We start from the raw sequence: 14,089 nt of genomic DNA, 5'->3' as shown, positions 1-14,089 counted from the left end.
AGTCTTGCCTGCCGCCTGCCTTGTACTTCAGCCTGAATCCCGACTCTGATACTAGCCGCCTGCCTCTGACCCATGCCTGCATACTCATCCTGTGTTTACCTGCCGCCAGCCCAGCGACTATATACAACTGTGTTGTATGTGAGTTTGCGCACGCACAACATCTTTGTGCTATTTGTTATTAAACTGTGTTTAATAAAAATACTGCAAATGGATCCCTCTGTGTCAGCCACTTCGTTACAGTTTGCAGGTTTTGATGAATAGGCTACTTTATAATACTTTACATTTAAGTAAAGCAGTTTTCTTTGAACTTTTTAAGAACAGTGCCATTTTTAATTAACTTTTAAAATTACATTTTGATTTAAATGTTGACATTTTATTTATATATTTTTTTTACTTTGTGTGTTATTGTTTAACCTATTTATTATGTTTAAAGTGGCTGACAATAATAAATATTCATAATAAGAAGAATTAATCTGTAGTTTTGTAGTAAGCTGTTGCCGCTTACTTAGGCCTACTGTGTACTTCAATACCTGTCATTATGGTGGTACTTGGAGGGACAATTTTTTCTGAGGTGGTATTTGGTGAAAAAAGTTTGAAAACCACTGTCCTAGAGAATCAAGTAGCGGAGTTGGTTTTGATGTATCTACCTATATGATTGCTTGCAGAGGACATACGCCAAGCTTTACAATGTTGTGCTGCATCTTTTCCATGAGTTTGGTGGTGTCTGTCTACTGCAAAAACAAAACAATGTATAGATGTGTCATGCTGCGGTGGTGCTTCTAATTCAGTGTGACAGGCTGGAGAAGGCTGTCTGCCAAATGTTTCTGAAACTGTTCTCTCTCATCCGCCATTGATGTCATGTTTAGGGGTACACGCGAGCATATAGTGACACATTGGTCAACTTTGACTACTTCGCTTGCAGCCTACTGGACTTGAAGGGTGTGCTGCCAATGTCTTGGTGCCAGATGCTACAGGATATGTTCAGACGTCTTATAGATGCTTTTTTGTTGGATCAGTGTTGTTCTGGTGCTGAAGATCCAACAGCATATTAGGCAGGTGGTCGTAATGTTTTGGCTCAACTGTGTACTTCTGAAGAACAGCTTATTTAGGGTCATTTATAAAACATGAACCACTGCAGCTGTCGACTTGTTCGTTCTTTTCCTACAAGATCACTTTTTCACTTTGCTCACGCAGAGGCCCTCACCTCTCTCGGTAACCTCTCATACCTATTGATGATTAATGGGCAAATCTGTCACAGCGCGACCCGTGTGCTCGGCAGCACTTTTAAACACTCCCTTAGAACTGCATTTACGTCTTCTGCTCTTTACCCAAAGTCATTTGTGGAGTTGTCAGGGGTGATGAATGGGGGCAGTGTGAAGCCCACTGAATTTTTTGGAATGAATTTGATTACTATGAAAGAGTAAAGGAACTCATCTGTACACATCAGCAGAGTTTACGTCTTAGTATTTTTGAGGTTGCAAACTTCATTTTATCTTCAGGAACTAGTATGAAAAATGCACCTGAAGGGCGGCACAACTACTTGTGATTCTGTGTCTTTCTTGAAAAAGAATTTTCAATTCTGTCTCTGACTTAAGCCAGAACTGCGTCCACTGCTGGATTTTTACATCTCCTAGTAGATTGCAGATATTGCTGTAGGAGAGTAACAGAGCGAGCAGGAGATGGAGTGGCTTGGGATGTGTGGGACCAGGTGTTTCTCTTTTTTTTCTGCTGTGACATCAGCCTCATTGATATTCAGTCCATTACGCCAGGCTGTTATCCTGTATTTGATTGGTAAGAGTATGAGTGAACTGGCGACAGTACATCTTTAAATGTGGTTCCAGGTGTCAGAGGGTGTTCAGAGGGTGTAGGATTTCTTTGAAACATACAAAGGAATAGTCAAAGCAAAGACTATGGCTATTTCTTGATGTGCGTTCTTAAGCGATCTTGCCTCTTGGTGTTCTCGTTTGACGTCATCATCAACTGCCAAATTTCAGTTTCAAAACTCAAGACAGCAATAATGAAGGACACATGAAAGTTCCCTGATGTGTTCTTGATATGGATTTAAGCACCAAACTCGCTCTAGTAGTGCGAATCAGTGGCGCAGTAGGTAGTGCTGTCGCCTCACAGCAAGAAGGTCGCAGAGTGGCTGGTTCGAGCCTCGGCTCAGTTGGCGTTTCTGTGTGGAGTTTGCATGTTCTCCCTGGGTTCGCGTGGGTTTCCTCCGGGTGCTTCGGTTTCCCCCACAGTCCAAAGACATGCGGTACAGGTGAATTGGGTAAGCTAAATTGTCCATAGTGTATGAGTTTGTGTGTAAATGTGTGTGTGGATGTTTCTCAGAGATGGGTTGCGGCTGGAAGGGCATTTGCTGCGTAAAAACTTGCTGGATAAGTTGGTGGTTCATTCCACTGTTGCGACCCTGGATTAATAAAGGGACTAAGCCGACAAGAAAATGAATGAATGAACTCGCTCTAGAAGTCCCAGAAGTCATTGCAGCTGAATAAAGTAGGTGGGAAGCACAGCATTTTATATAGATTTATTATTAAAATTCAGAGATATAATTTGTTTATTTAGTAGTTTCCCTAAATGAGACAGTGGAAGTAAACATTGACAAAAAAGTCTTTATAAAGGCATAAACATATCAAGGGTGTTTGTTTCCTGAAATTCATGTTAAATTTGTATTGTGCAAAGTATACTTGTAAGGTTTATGTGCATAATATAGATTGTGACAAGGGGGTGAACAATTAATCATCGTATGAATGCTGTAATGTTTAAATAGTTCTCCAATAAAAATAAGTGAAGGTCATGTGACCATTAGGAAGAACCAGGAAAGAACGCAGGATCTCATTTCTCACAGGACGCGTTCTGTGTTCTCACATTCTCACATTTTCCAGAGTTCATTTTTCTGTGGTAACTTGGCAGGACCACTCTCCACAAGAACACAAGTCCATTCTCTGCATTCTTGGAATTGAGAAACTCTCATTTGAAGTCAGAATTAAATTATAAATTGATAAATATTAAAAAAAAAAAAAAAAAAAAAAAAAAAAATATATATATATATATATATATATATATATATATATATATATATATATATATATATATATATATATATATAATAAACAAGAAGTCTAATAATTTAGGGGGGCTAATAATTTTGACTTCAAGTGTATGTTCTCCCTTATAGAGTTGCTCTGTATGAAATGGGATGATCTTTATTGCATAATTGTTTTGCCAGAAACTTACAAATTGAAAAGTGCTTCATTTTAAAGCTGCATCAAAGTAATGATCAAAAGATGTGCTGTTTATTAAGGAAATGTGCAAATGTGTATTATTCAGTCAATTAATTGGTAAATATTGCATTAATAGTATAATAAATAGCAGTAGCAATAGCATGAGACATATTAAAGGAATAATTCACTCAAACCTTACTCAGGAGGGTTTAATCACACTGTTGTTTTCAAACCTTTATGAGTTTCTTTTGTTTGTCGAACACAAAAAGATTTTATTATAAAAGTTGAAAACGGGTAACCATTGACAACCATAGTAGGGGGGAAATACTAGGAAAGTCAATGTTTACTAGTTTCCAATTTTCCTCAAAATATCTAACAGAAGAAAATATTCAAACAGATTTGAAACCTGTGAAGGGTGAGTAAACTATGAGTTATGGCTGAACTATCCCTAAGCCCAAATATTGCTGATTATTATTTAGTAGCAGCAGCTGCATTCATTCATTCATTTCTTTATTTTTCACAGCATTTGTAATTATGGGGACCCTATAAGTTGCCTCTATGATTAAATATAGTTTAATAAAAAAGAAAAAAAACGGTAATGTTTAAACCTTTTGAAACACAATAAAAGCAATAACATATCTCCCCTTTTTTAAGATGATTGAAAACATAACCTTTCCATCTCTTTCCATGACCCTGACTAATTCTTTTGAAATTTCTGTTTGTTCCTCAGCACGAAAAATCATAAATCTCACCATTGAAAACCAGGTATCCTTCAAGGCAGTGCACAATGTAATGGGATATCTCAAAGGCAAGACCAATCCAGGTAGGTCAGCACAAACCAAAACAGTGCTTTTATATCCCAAATTGCCAGAATTTTTTTTTTTTTTGGTCATAGTTATAGCAAGACCCCACAGGTGAAATAATAATAATAATAATAATAATAATGAATCAATTAATTATAATAATACAAATAATTAATTAATTTATTATAATAACATACATAAAAAATTAAGGGTTGTTTATCACTCTTCTTCCCAGTTAATTGATTACAGTTTGTTTTAATAAGGGGAATTTGGGCTTTTTTTATTTTATCACTTTATAATTCATAAAATAAAGCCAGAAGAAAATATATTCACAATTGTTTTATTTATTTTTGTAAAATAAAGTATTATATCAATTGGGCAATTGTGTAAGAACATATCCCGGTAACACTTTACAATAGATTCATTAGTTAATGAATTTACTAACATGAACTAATCATGAACAACACATGTACAGCATTTATTAATCATAATTGAACATTTACTAATGCATTATAAACATTCAAGTCCGAGCTTGTTAACATTAGTTAATGCACCATGAGTTAACATGAACTAACAATGAACTACTGTATTTTCATTAACTAACGTTAACTAACATGAACAAATACAGTAGTAAATTTATTGTTCACTGTTTGTTCATCTTAGTAATCACATTAATTAACATTAACTAATGAACCTTATTGTAGAGTGTGATCCATATCCCTCTGTATTTGCCTTTAAAGTTTGGTGTGGGAAAGTGCCGGGGAAAGAAAGAAAAAAAAACTCACTTTGAGAAAATGGGATTTAAAGATATCTAATATAATTTAAATATATCTGTGAACATACTGAATTCTATGAAAAGACAAAATTTTATATTTGAGCGGTGCGTAAAAAATATGCAAGATTATTTAATTTAAATAACAAATCACTTTCATTTTAACTACTGGATATTGCTAAGGTGTCATTAAACAGCTGTACTCTCTGGTCTGACATTAAGACAAAGCATTTTGTCACAGTTTCTTATTGTATCCGTGATAGTAGAGTGAAACAGAACTGCAATCTAGGCAAACTCACCTTCATCTTCTGAAAAAGTGAACATCCGGGACCAAATAAAGCCAAATTTAAGCCCACATGCTGAAACAGCCCTTTTTTAATCACTTCTACGACCAACTAATCTCTTAAAGCAACGTCTGCCACTACAGTCCAAACACAGGTCACTTAAGTGACAAAAATAGGCTTTAAATCATAGCCCACTATTTTCACCTTCAGGATGACATAATTGTACGTCTGATGTAATGAAAGTGTTTCATCTTTCACCTCCGCCCTTATGACTGTAAAAGTCACTGTGTCTATACATTTAAGCTCTCAGTGATTTACTTTTACTGATTTATGACACTCTTTTCCTGTCATAATTGGTCGGCCGGTCACTAATGACATGTTAGACATTATGCAGTGTCGTTTTCTCCTTAACTTTTTTTTCTTCTTCTTTTTTTTCTTTTTTTTAATTATGTATTTACAGTTTAAATTCTGAATTATTAGTCCCCTTTTGATTTTTTGATTTTTTTTTTTTTATATATATATATTTCCCAAATTATGTTCAAGAGAGCATTTTGATTATGTCTGATAAAGTTTTTTTTTCTTCTGGAGAGTCTTATTTGTTTATTTCACCTAAGATAAAAGCAGTTTTTCATTTTTTAAAAAACATTTTAAGGTTTTCGATAGTCTACAGAACAAACCATTGTTTTACAATAACTTGCCTAATTATGCTAATGTGCCTAGTTAACCTAAATAACCTAGTATAGCCTTCAAATGTCACTTTAAGCTGTATAGAAGTGTCTTGAAAAATATCAAGTCAAGTATTATTTACTGTCATCATGGCAAAGATAAAACAAATCAGTTATTAGAAATTAGTTATTAAAACTATTATGTTTAAAAATGTGTTGAAAAAAAAACAGCTCTCCCTTAAACAGAAATTGGGGGGAAAAATAAACAGGGGGCTAATAATTCTGACTTTAACTGTACATTTCATTTACCTGGCACTTGCTTGTCATGTTTATCTGTCATTTTGATGTCATTTTAATAACTTTCCTGAAGACCACAGTAATACTCCTGAGTAAAGGTGGGTTACTGTTTTCCTCAGTTGTCAGTTTGATGAGTCTGTTTGTATCTCTGCTGGCTGTCAGTCACTGGTGACCCAGTGCTGCTTTTAGCCCACAACTAATTACAGGGTGGGGGAATAAAATTGCTTTCTTTTGTGTATGTGTGAATGAGTTTGATCGAAGTAATGGAGTTTGTGAGAAAGTGTTTAAAAATGTGTGAGATTGTATTTTTTTTTTTTTTTATGAAATACATATTTCTGTTTTAAAACTGTATATTTGAGTGTATAATTTGTTGTTGCAACAATTATTTTAGTATATTAATCTAGTCTTTAGTGTCATTTGAATGATCAATTTCCAATGTTTCCATATATTGATTGACTGGTTCTGTGGGTCACACATGTAAAAAAAAAAAAAAAGAAAAGAAAAAGATACTTAATGCGGTATCTTTAAGCAGCAGTTGATTGACTCTGTGCCTGTGTGGACATGTTTGTTAGTGTGTGGTGAGTATTTGTTTGTGTCTTGTTTGTGTGAAAGTAAGTGTCCCCGCTCTGTTTCCCCTTGTAGATCGATATGTCCTGGTTGGCAGTCGTCATGGCAGCTGGTATGAGGGTGCGTTGGCGGACTGGGGAAATGGTTCTGCAGTCATGACTCAGATCATTGCCTTTATGATGGCTCAAACCCGTGTAGGCTGGCGACCGGACCGTACCATCGTCTTCTGCTCCTGGGGGGGGACTTCTTTGGGCAATATTGGCTCCTATGAGTGGGGAAAGGTAATATTTGACTATTCCAGCTCAAGCTCATTGTAAAAAAGCATGCCCATGGTAACATTTCTGCAGAATGATATTATGTTCATTCTTGTAATTTTTTTCAGCACTTCTAAAGTGTGTCTAATGCAGTAGTTCCTAAAGGTCCAATAAAGTTTGAGGTAATCTCAACTGAAAAATGAAGAGAGGCTGAGACGTAGAGTAGCTCCTCCTCTTTTCTAAAATAGCTAATAGTGTTTTGTTTTTATCACAGCTCTGCCACTGAGTGTGATCAAGAGAGCAAATAAAAAAAGCTTCTTGAAGGTCAAGATTGGTCAAGATTTGATGAAAAAACGAAGTATGAGGTGACATGAAAAATAAATTGTTCATCCATTTAGGCAAAGGTGACGAACTACAAACTTTGGATGTTTATATTAGTTTTAAATTTTCTAAATGCAAAATTTGTCACAAAACTAACAAACAGAAACTAAAAAATAACAACTAAAAAAACATTTTAATTTCAAGGGACCTTGAAGGTTCGTGAATAAATGTTCAGTTGTTCAAACTTTTGAATCAGTATGTTGTTAACTGGAGATTCACTTTGGATAATTTGAATCAGTGAGTTATTAACTGGAAACTAGCTCTGAACTGAAATCACTTGAATCAGTGGGTTAACTGGGACTTCATTGAGATGATTACAGTCAGCAAACCTTTAAAGGGAGATTCACTAAGACTAAAGCCACAGTCAGATCACACGATTATTATTGTCAGTTATGAACGTCACTATCTCAGATTACGTGAATTTGTCTTGATAAAATCTTGACTTGTTGTTGGGAACAAATATGCCATATTACACGTTCCTTCACAATTAGTCATCCTGTGACTTCTACAACAAGCATTTTTTTCCAAAGCAATCTTTATATTGCTATAACAATATTTCTTAACTTATTAATTTCAATGTTTTTTTTTGGGGTTTTTTTTGTCAATCTCAGTAAACACTCATGCTTGCTGACAACTGGTCTACATTATTTAAGGGCATTCATTATGACATTGATGGGATCAAACATATATTTCCTTTTTAATATTACAGTATTTTCTTTTAAATCTAAATGTATATTTTCCAGCCATGGGTTGCTTATTAAACACTCCCTCGCCTGAACTTGCCATGAGTGAGATGGAGAAAATGAAAGCACATCAGCACCAAGAAAAAAAATCTGACGCTCAAGACAAAGTAATGGCATATTAAAAAATTTGCAATTATATGAGGGTTGTGATATAACAATTACAGTGAAGCATTAATTAAATCCTTTTTTTCCACAGAGCAAAACAATTCATCCACCCACACAGTTAAGTAGTGGCCGGGCTCAAACAAAGTAATAATTTGTATATATTTTTCCTGGAAAAAAAAATAAAAACAAATTTCGTTTTGTAGAATTTGTATCATAATTTTAATGTATTTTTCTTTGGTTTGTTATCTACTAGATAAACAAGAATAACGAATAACATCTGAGGTCTAGTGCTTCAAAACCAGTGCGCTTTATGCGTCAGCATCAAAACACGAAGTGGTTTGTTTAATAAAATAATAGTCTAGCCTAAATAAAATTAAAGTGAAATATTCACACTTTCAGATGAATTTATATTCAACTGTTTTCATTTTAAATTATAAAATCATCCATTACGCCATGCACTTTCAATTTAATTAGTCTAACCAAGTAATTTTAATAAGCAAGACAGGATTTTACAATATATTCAGAGCACTGAATGTGTTTTTAGATAACCTTAGAAGAACAAACTCAGTTCGAAGGCTGAGAGAACTCAGAAACTCATTGTGAGGATGGAGATGTCTGCTTATTTGTGCCTGTCAGTCAGATAAAATAGCTTAAAACATTTTAATATTTTAGAGAAAGTAGTTAAGGTTTGCAGAAACAATGATTGAACCCCGGAGACCCACTCATAAGTAACTATGCAGCCTATTTTTTTATTTCCTAATACGCGGATTAACGGCAGCACCCGCAGATATAACTTAGAAATTATGCGCTCTTATTGCCCACTGTTTCCCAAGACAGACTCGTCGTGAATATTGGGGTAACAATTAATCATGCTAGACTTTCTGCAATGGTGAATTTAATAAATAAGTCATAAAAATAAATAAATAACTGCTACAGGAGAGGCAGCAGCGTAGCGGGTACACTGTAAAAAATAAATTCGTAAAATTTACGGTAAAAAAAAAAACTGGCAGCTGTGGTTGCCAGTACTTTACTGTTAAAAACACGGTACAAACCGTAAAAGTAATTTTTCCTTTTTACGGTAAATTATCGTATTTTATTAATTTATAGAGGTAATAATTCTGTATTTTGAATGATCAACATCTACACATCTTTTGTTACGCAGTTAGACACGTTAGCACACCCACATGCCAATGCTCATCACAATCAACTTTTCCCACAAGCAGAAAAGAGTATCAGCATATAGAAGGTGCTCAGTGTCATTCACACAGCTACTAAACACCAGTATGGTAACACGCATAAAATTAAAGTCATGAAATAAACATTGTTTATCAACATTAGATGTAACATAAATCTCTAATGTACATAAATGATGGGGAAACAATTAAAAAGATTCATATTAATATAAACCAAATGCATAAAAAGTTATGTGCCATGCAGGGAATTCTGGGAAAGTCAATTAACGGTTATTCGCCGTATATTTTAAGGAAACATACTGTACAGTTAACCAGGTTATTCATTTGTACTGCAGCATTTTTACAGTTTTTTACCGTTGAAATCATGGCCATTTTTTATAGTGTAGCATCTTTGCCTCACAGCAAGAAGGTCGCTGGTTCTAGCCTCGGCTGGGTCAGTTGGCATTTCTGTGTAGACTGTGCATGTTTTCCCCGTGTTTGCCTGGGTTTCGTCCGGGTGCTCCGGTTTCCCCCACAAGTCCAGAGACATGTGGGACAGGTGAATTGGGTATGCTAAAATTGACGTTGTGTGTGTGTGTGTGTGTGAGAGTGTGAGAGTGTGTGTCTGTGTGTGTGTGTGTGTGTGTGTGTGTGTGTGTGTGTGTGTGTGTGTGTGTGAGAGAGTGTAAATGATGTTTCCCAGTGATGAGTTGTGGCTGGAAGGGCATAAAACGTATGCTGAATAAGTTGGCGGTTTATTCCGCTGTGGCAACCCTAGATTAATAAAGGGACTAAGCCAAAAAAAATTAATGAATAAATAAATACAGCTGCTGCTACTAGATAATACAGTGAATGTTTGGGCTTAAATGGATAGTTATAAATACATAAATCATTGTAAAATATGGGAATTATCATATCGCCTTAGTGAATTATGTGTAGGAGCAATAATTTTTGCACTATACCCATAATCTGCATGTTTATATATATATATATATATATATATATATATATATATATATATATATATATATATATATATATAGATAGATAGATAGATAGATAGATAGATAGATAGATAGATAGATAGATAGATAGATAGATAGATAGATAGATAGATAGATAGATAGATAGATAGATAGATAGATAGATTCAAAATTAAATGCTTGGTATTTTTGTTTTTATAATTCAGCATAATAATACATTTTATAAAAATCTCAATGAGGTTTCATGACCCAAAAGTTGAGTGTAGCAGGAGGTCAAAAGCTTTAGCCTTTTTTTTTTTTTGATCTTGCATGGTTTGACAACTAAAGTGAAGAAAGAAAAACAGAGCAGTGCAGATTAGCCCTGAGCAGCCGTACAAAAGCTCGCTAACATGATCAGCAAGCCATGAAGATTCAATCAGACAGACGGATGATTTTGGAGTGTTAATGAAATTATTCTGTTCTGCAAAGAAGTTTATTCTAATCAGTACAATACAAACGTCACCATTAATCTTAAGAAGCCCTAAATAATGTCACAATGAAATGATAGTTCTTGAGTATGAAAAAGACAATAATGGTTCCTATTATTCACAGTGCTCATTTCAGAAAATTGCAGTGTCTCACTGGGGGTTACTCAGGCTTTAATGCTGTAATATCGATCAACGCTGTATGTGTGTGTGTGTGTCTGTACAGGAGAATGCACTGGTGCTACAGAGCAGGGCTGTGGCTTATGTCAGCCTGCACAGTCCCATGACAAACTCTGGATCCCTGCAGGCCACAGCGTCACCTTCCCTTCTGCAACTGGCAGGAGAAATACAAAAGGTACTTTCTATTAAATATTCATTGATGTTCACATAGGACTTAAACATTTACATAAAACAAGGATGCATGTTATAATAGTCAACTGTTACAGAAACATGCAGTGTCATTAAGACTGCTGAAGATTTATTCATTAATTATTCATTCATATTTATTTATTTGTTGTAATTCCGCTGTGTGGACTTACATTGGAACAGGTTATCTTGTCTTGCAGGGCCACAGTGGTACAGATACAAACCATACAGTAAAAGAAAACCAAATATATACCTATACAACACTTAACCGTTTGACTATACAAATTCTATAAATGCAGTAACCACGATACAGAGTTGACCACATGTAGACACACTGAGACTGTGGGTTCTATTTAAACGATCTAAGCACAAAGTCTAAAGCGCATGAAGCAAAAGCATTACGGCCCTATCCAAATCAAGGACGGCAAAATACACTCTGTGCATGGTCTAACAGGGTTGTCTTATTCTCTTAATGACTTATGGGTGTGTTTTGAGCATAAGGTGCATTAAACCAATCAGTCTCATCTCCCATTCCCTTTAAGAGTCAGTTGCGTCGCACCATGGCGCATTTCCTATTTCCATGGTAGACTTTGTAAGTGGAAAAACCGAACACTTCACTAGCAAGAAAATAGTTAAAACAAATCATCTCCAGCAGGAATAAAGAATGAGCCTCCTCCATTCTGCCTCTTTACTTTCTATTTCTCTTTACTTTCTCTTTCTCCACTAAAGACATCTATTAGTCTTCATATTTCATTTTGTTTGTTAGGCGCAAAGATTTGTTTCAAAACTATTTCTAAACTCAGTTCTAGTTTCCAGCAAACGAATAAATTAACATAAATAATAAAGTGTTGTAAAAAAAAAGTTATGTCCAAACACATGTCCTGTATTTTTTTTCATATATAAAGAAATTTGTGTATTGCTGTACATCCTTTTTGTATGTATGTATGTTGTATGTAAAGCACTCTGTGCTGGAATTTAGAAGAACTCTTAGTTCGTCAATGGCATGGTGTATTTTAGTTCTTCAAAATCGCAATGCGCCTGACACCTCTTTTTTAGAGTGGCACACCCGTGAGTCCACAAAGTATCCACAAAAAAAAGGATAAAAAAGCACTCAGAGATCATTCATTTATTAATTTTCTATTCAGCTTAGTCCCTTTATTAATCTGGGGTCGCCACAGCAGAAAGAATCGCCAACTTATCCAGCATATGTTTTATGCAGCTGATGCCCTTCCAGCTGCAACCCATCTTTGGGAAACATCCATACACACTTATACACTACAAACAATTTAGCCTACCTAATTCACCTGTACCGCATGTCTTTGGACTGTGGGGGAAACCGGAGCACCCGGAGGTAACTGCCGCAATCACAGGGAGAAAATGCAAAGTCCACACAGACATGCCAAATGACTCAGCCGAGCAGGCCTGGATTGGCTAATCGGGAGGACCGGGTGGGCCGGTCAGTGTTATTTTTTTGGCCACGAGGGCTGGTGTCCCTAACTCCAGACTCTTTTGCTCTCAGCAGTCGCACTTTTTTCATTTATTTATTTATTTGACCACAGCCTCACTCTTTTTATTCATTATTTTGCCGCAGCTACGGTCTTTTTATGTTTTCTCACAGCCACGTGAGCAAGATGCAGCCTGCAGGTTAATGATGATATAACTCAGATGAGTCACTACACTGAGAAAAGCTGTTATGGTCTAGTGGCCAGCATGTTGCGTTATGACGCTGCCGACCCGGGTTTGTACCTCACCTGAGTAATTTATTTATTTTTTTCATTTTTATTGTTAAGACATATAATACTGTTAGGGTTATTGAACATTTGAAGTTCCAAAGCAGCTGTTTTCTTAAAAGAGACTTGATAGTGCCATTAGAAACTGATTTGGAAATGACCTTATTTTAATATAGTCAGTCGTGAACTGAGGTGGGCCGGTCTGAGGCTTGAAACTCCAGGGCTAAAGGCTGATTTTTACTTCTGCGTCAAACACCGGCGTATGCTACGGCGCTGACGCATAGCCCTTCGCCGTGGCCATCACCGTCACTGACGTGCACCTCTCAAAAATTGTAACTACACGTTGCAACGACGCGTATCGTAAGCTCTGTGATTGGTCGGCTTGGTAGCGCTGACGAGTCTGGGCAGGACCGAGAGCCACGCGAATGGCGCGAGCGATTATTTACAAGTGTGGAGTCCCGTGAAGGAGCTCCGGATGTAAAGTTTTGTTTTGTGTTTACCTCATAGTTAAAGTTGTTGCACGTCCGCCGGTTCCTGCCTCAAAATGAGCGAGTTTGAGCCACTTGTACATCCCGGAAGTGTTCAGGAAAAGCAAAACAGCAGAGAAGAAACTCGACACAGAGGAACATTTACACCTCACTGCCAACTAGCGTTTCGGAAGTGTTAATGCAGACCGACAGAGACAGCGCGCAAAAGTATAAATGCACAGCCTCGCGCGTTGCATGCGCCGTGGGTTACGCCGGTCACCTGACGCAGAAGTATAAACCAGGCTTTAAAAGGAGTCTCACTACGGCCATGCAGCCGAGGCTCGAACCAGTGACCTTCTTGCTGTGAGGCGACAGAACTACCTACTAAGCCACTGCATCGCCCACTCAGAGATCAGTAGTATTAAAATCCTATGAAATTTCTAAGTTAGTTTAAAGATTTTTTTTTCAGTTTTATTAGACAACTAGTAAAACAAAGCTACAGGGTAGACTTGGCAATTGCAACATAACTAGAGTTTTGTCATCCACTCTTCATTGCGTTAGAACAACTATAACATGCTAAATCATACCTGCCAACACTCCTGTTTTTCCCGGTAGTCTCCCATATTTAAGACCCATCTCCCGGCACCCTCCCGTCTTGTTATTTCTCCTGGAAAACTTATGTGATTTTATCCTGCCCTCGGTTCTCAGTTTTTTTGTTACAGTCTTTAACACCCCCTAGTCGGCAATCTTGGTATAGTATCCGATTGTATCGCCCACCTGAAACCCGGTCCATAGTACCGGGGTTC

The 14,089-nt window shown here is 36.4% G+C and overlaps 1 protein-coding gene across 9 annotated transcripts in view; it reads left to right on the top strand.

Annotated features, from left to right (window-relative positions):
- naaladl2 (N-acetylated alpha-linked acidic dipeptidase like 2) overlaps nt 1-14,089 on the top strand; it is a 635,527-nt gene that overhangs the window by 431,904 nt on the left and 189,534 nt on the right. For all 9 annotated transcript variants that reach the window (XM_073916359.1, XM_073916358.1, XM_073916357.1 and 6 more), the window contains 3 exons: nt 3,961-4,053; nt 6,694-6,899; nt 10,947-11,075. In XM_073916359.1, coding sequence (XP_073772460.1) covers nt 3,961-4,053; nt 6,694-6,899; nt 10,947-11,075 — 428 coding nt within the window. The remainder of the gene's footprint in view (nt 1-3,960; nt 4,054-6,693; nt 6,900-10,946; nt 11,076-14,089) is intronic.

The sequence above is a fragment of the Danio rerio genome, chromosome 11, assembly GCF_049306965.1.
Source record: "Danio rerio strain Tuebingen ecotype United States chromosome 11, GRCz12tu, whole genome shotgun sequence".
Classification (NCBI taxonomy): Eukaryota; Metazoa; Chordata; class Actinopteri; order Cypriniformes; family Danionidae; genus Danio; species Danio rerio.
The sequence above is the reverse complement of the archived record's forward strand: the minus strand, read 5'-3'. Positions and strand labels throughout refer to the sequence as shown.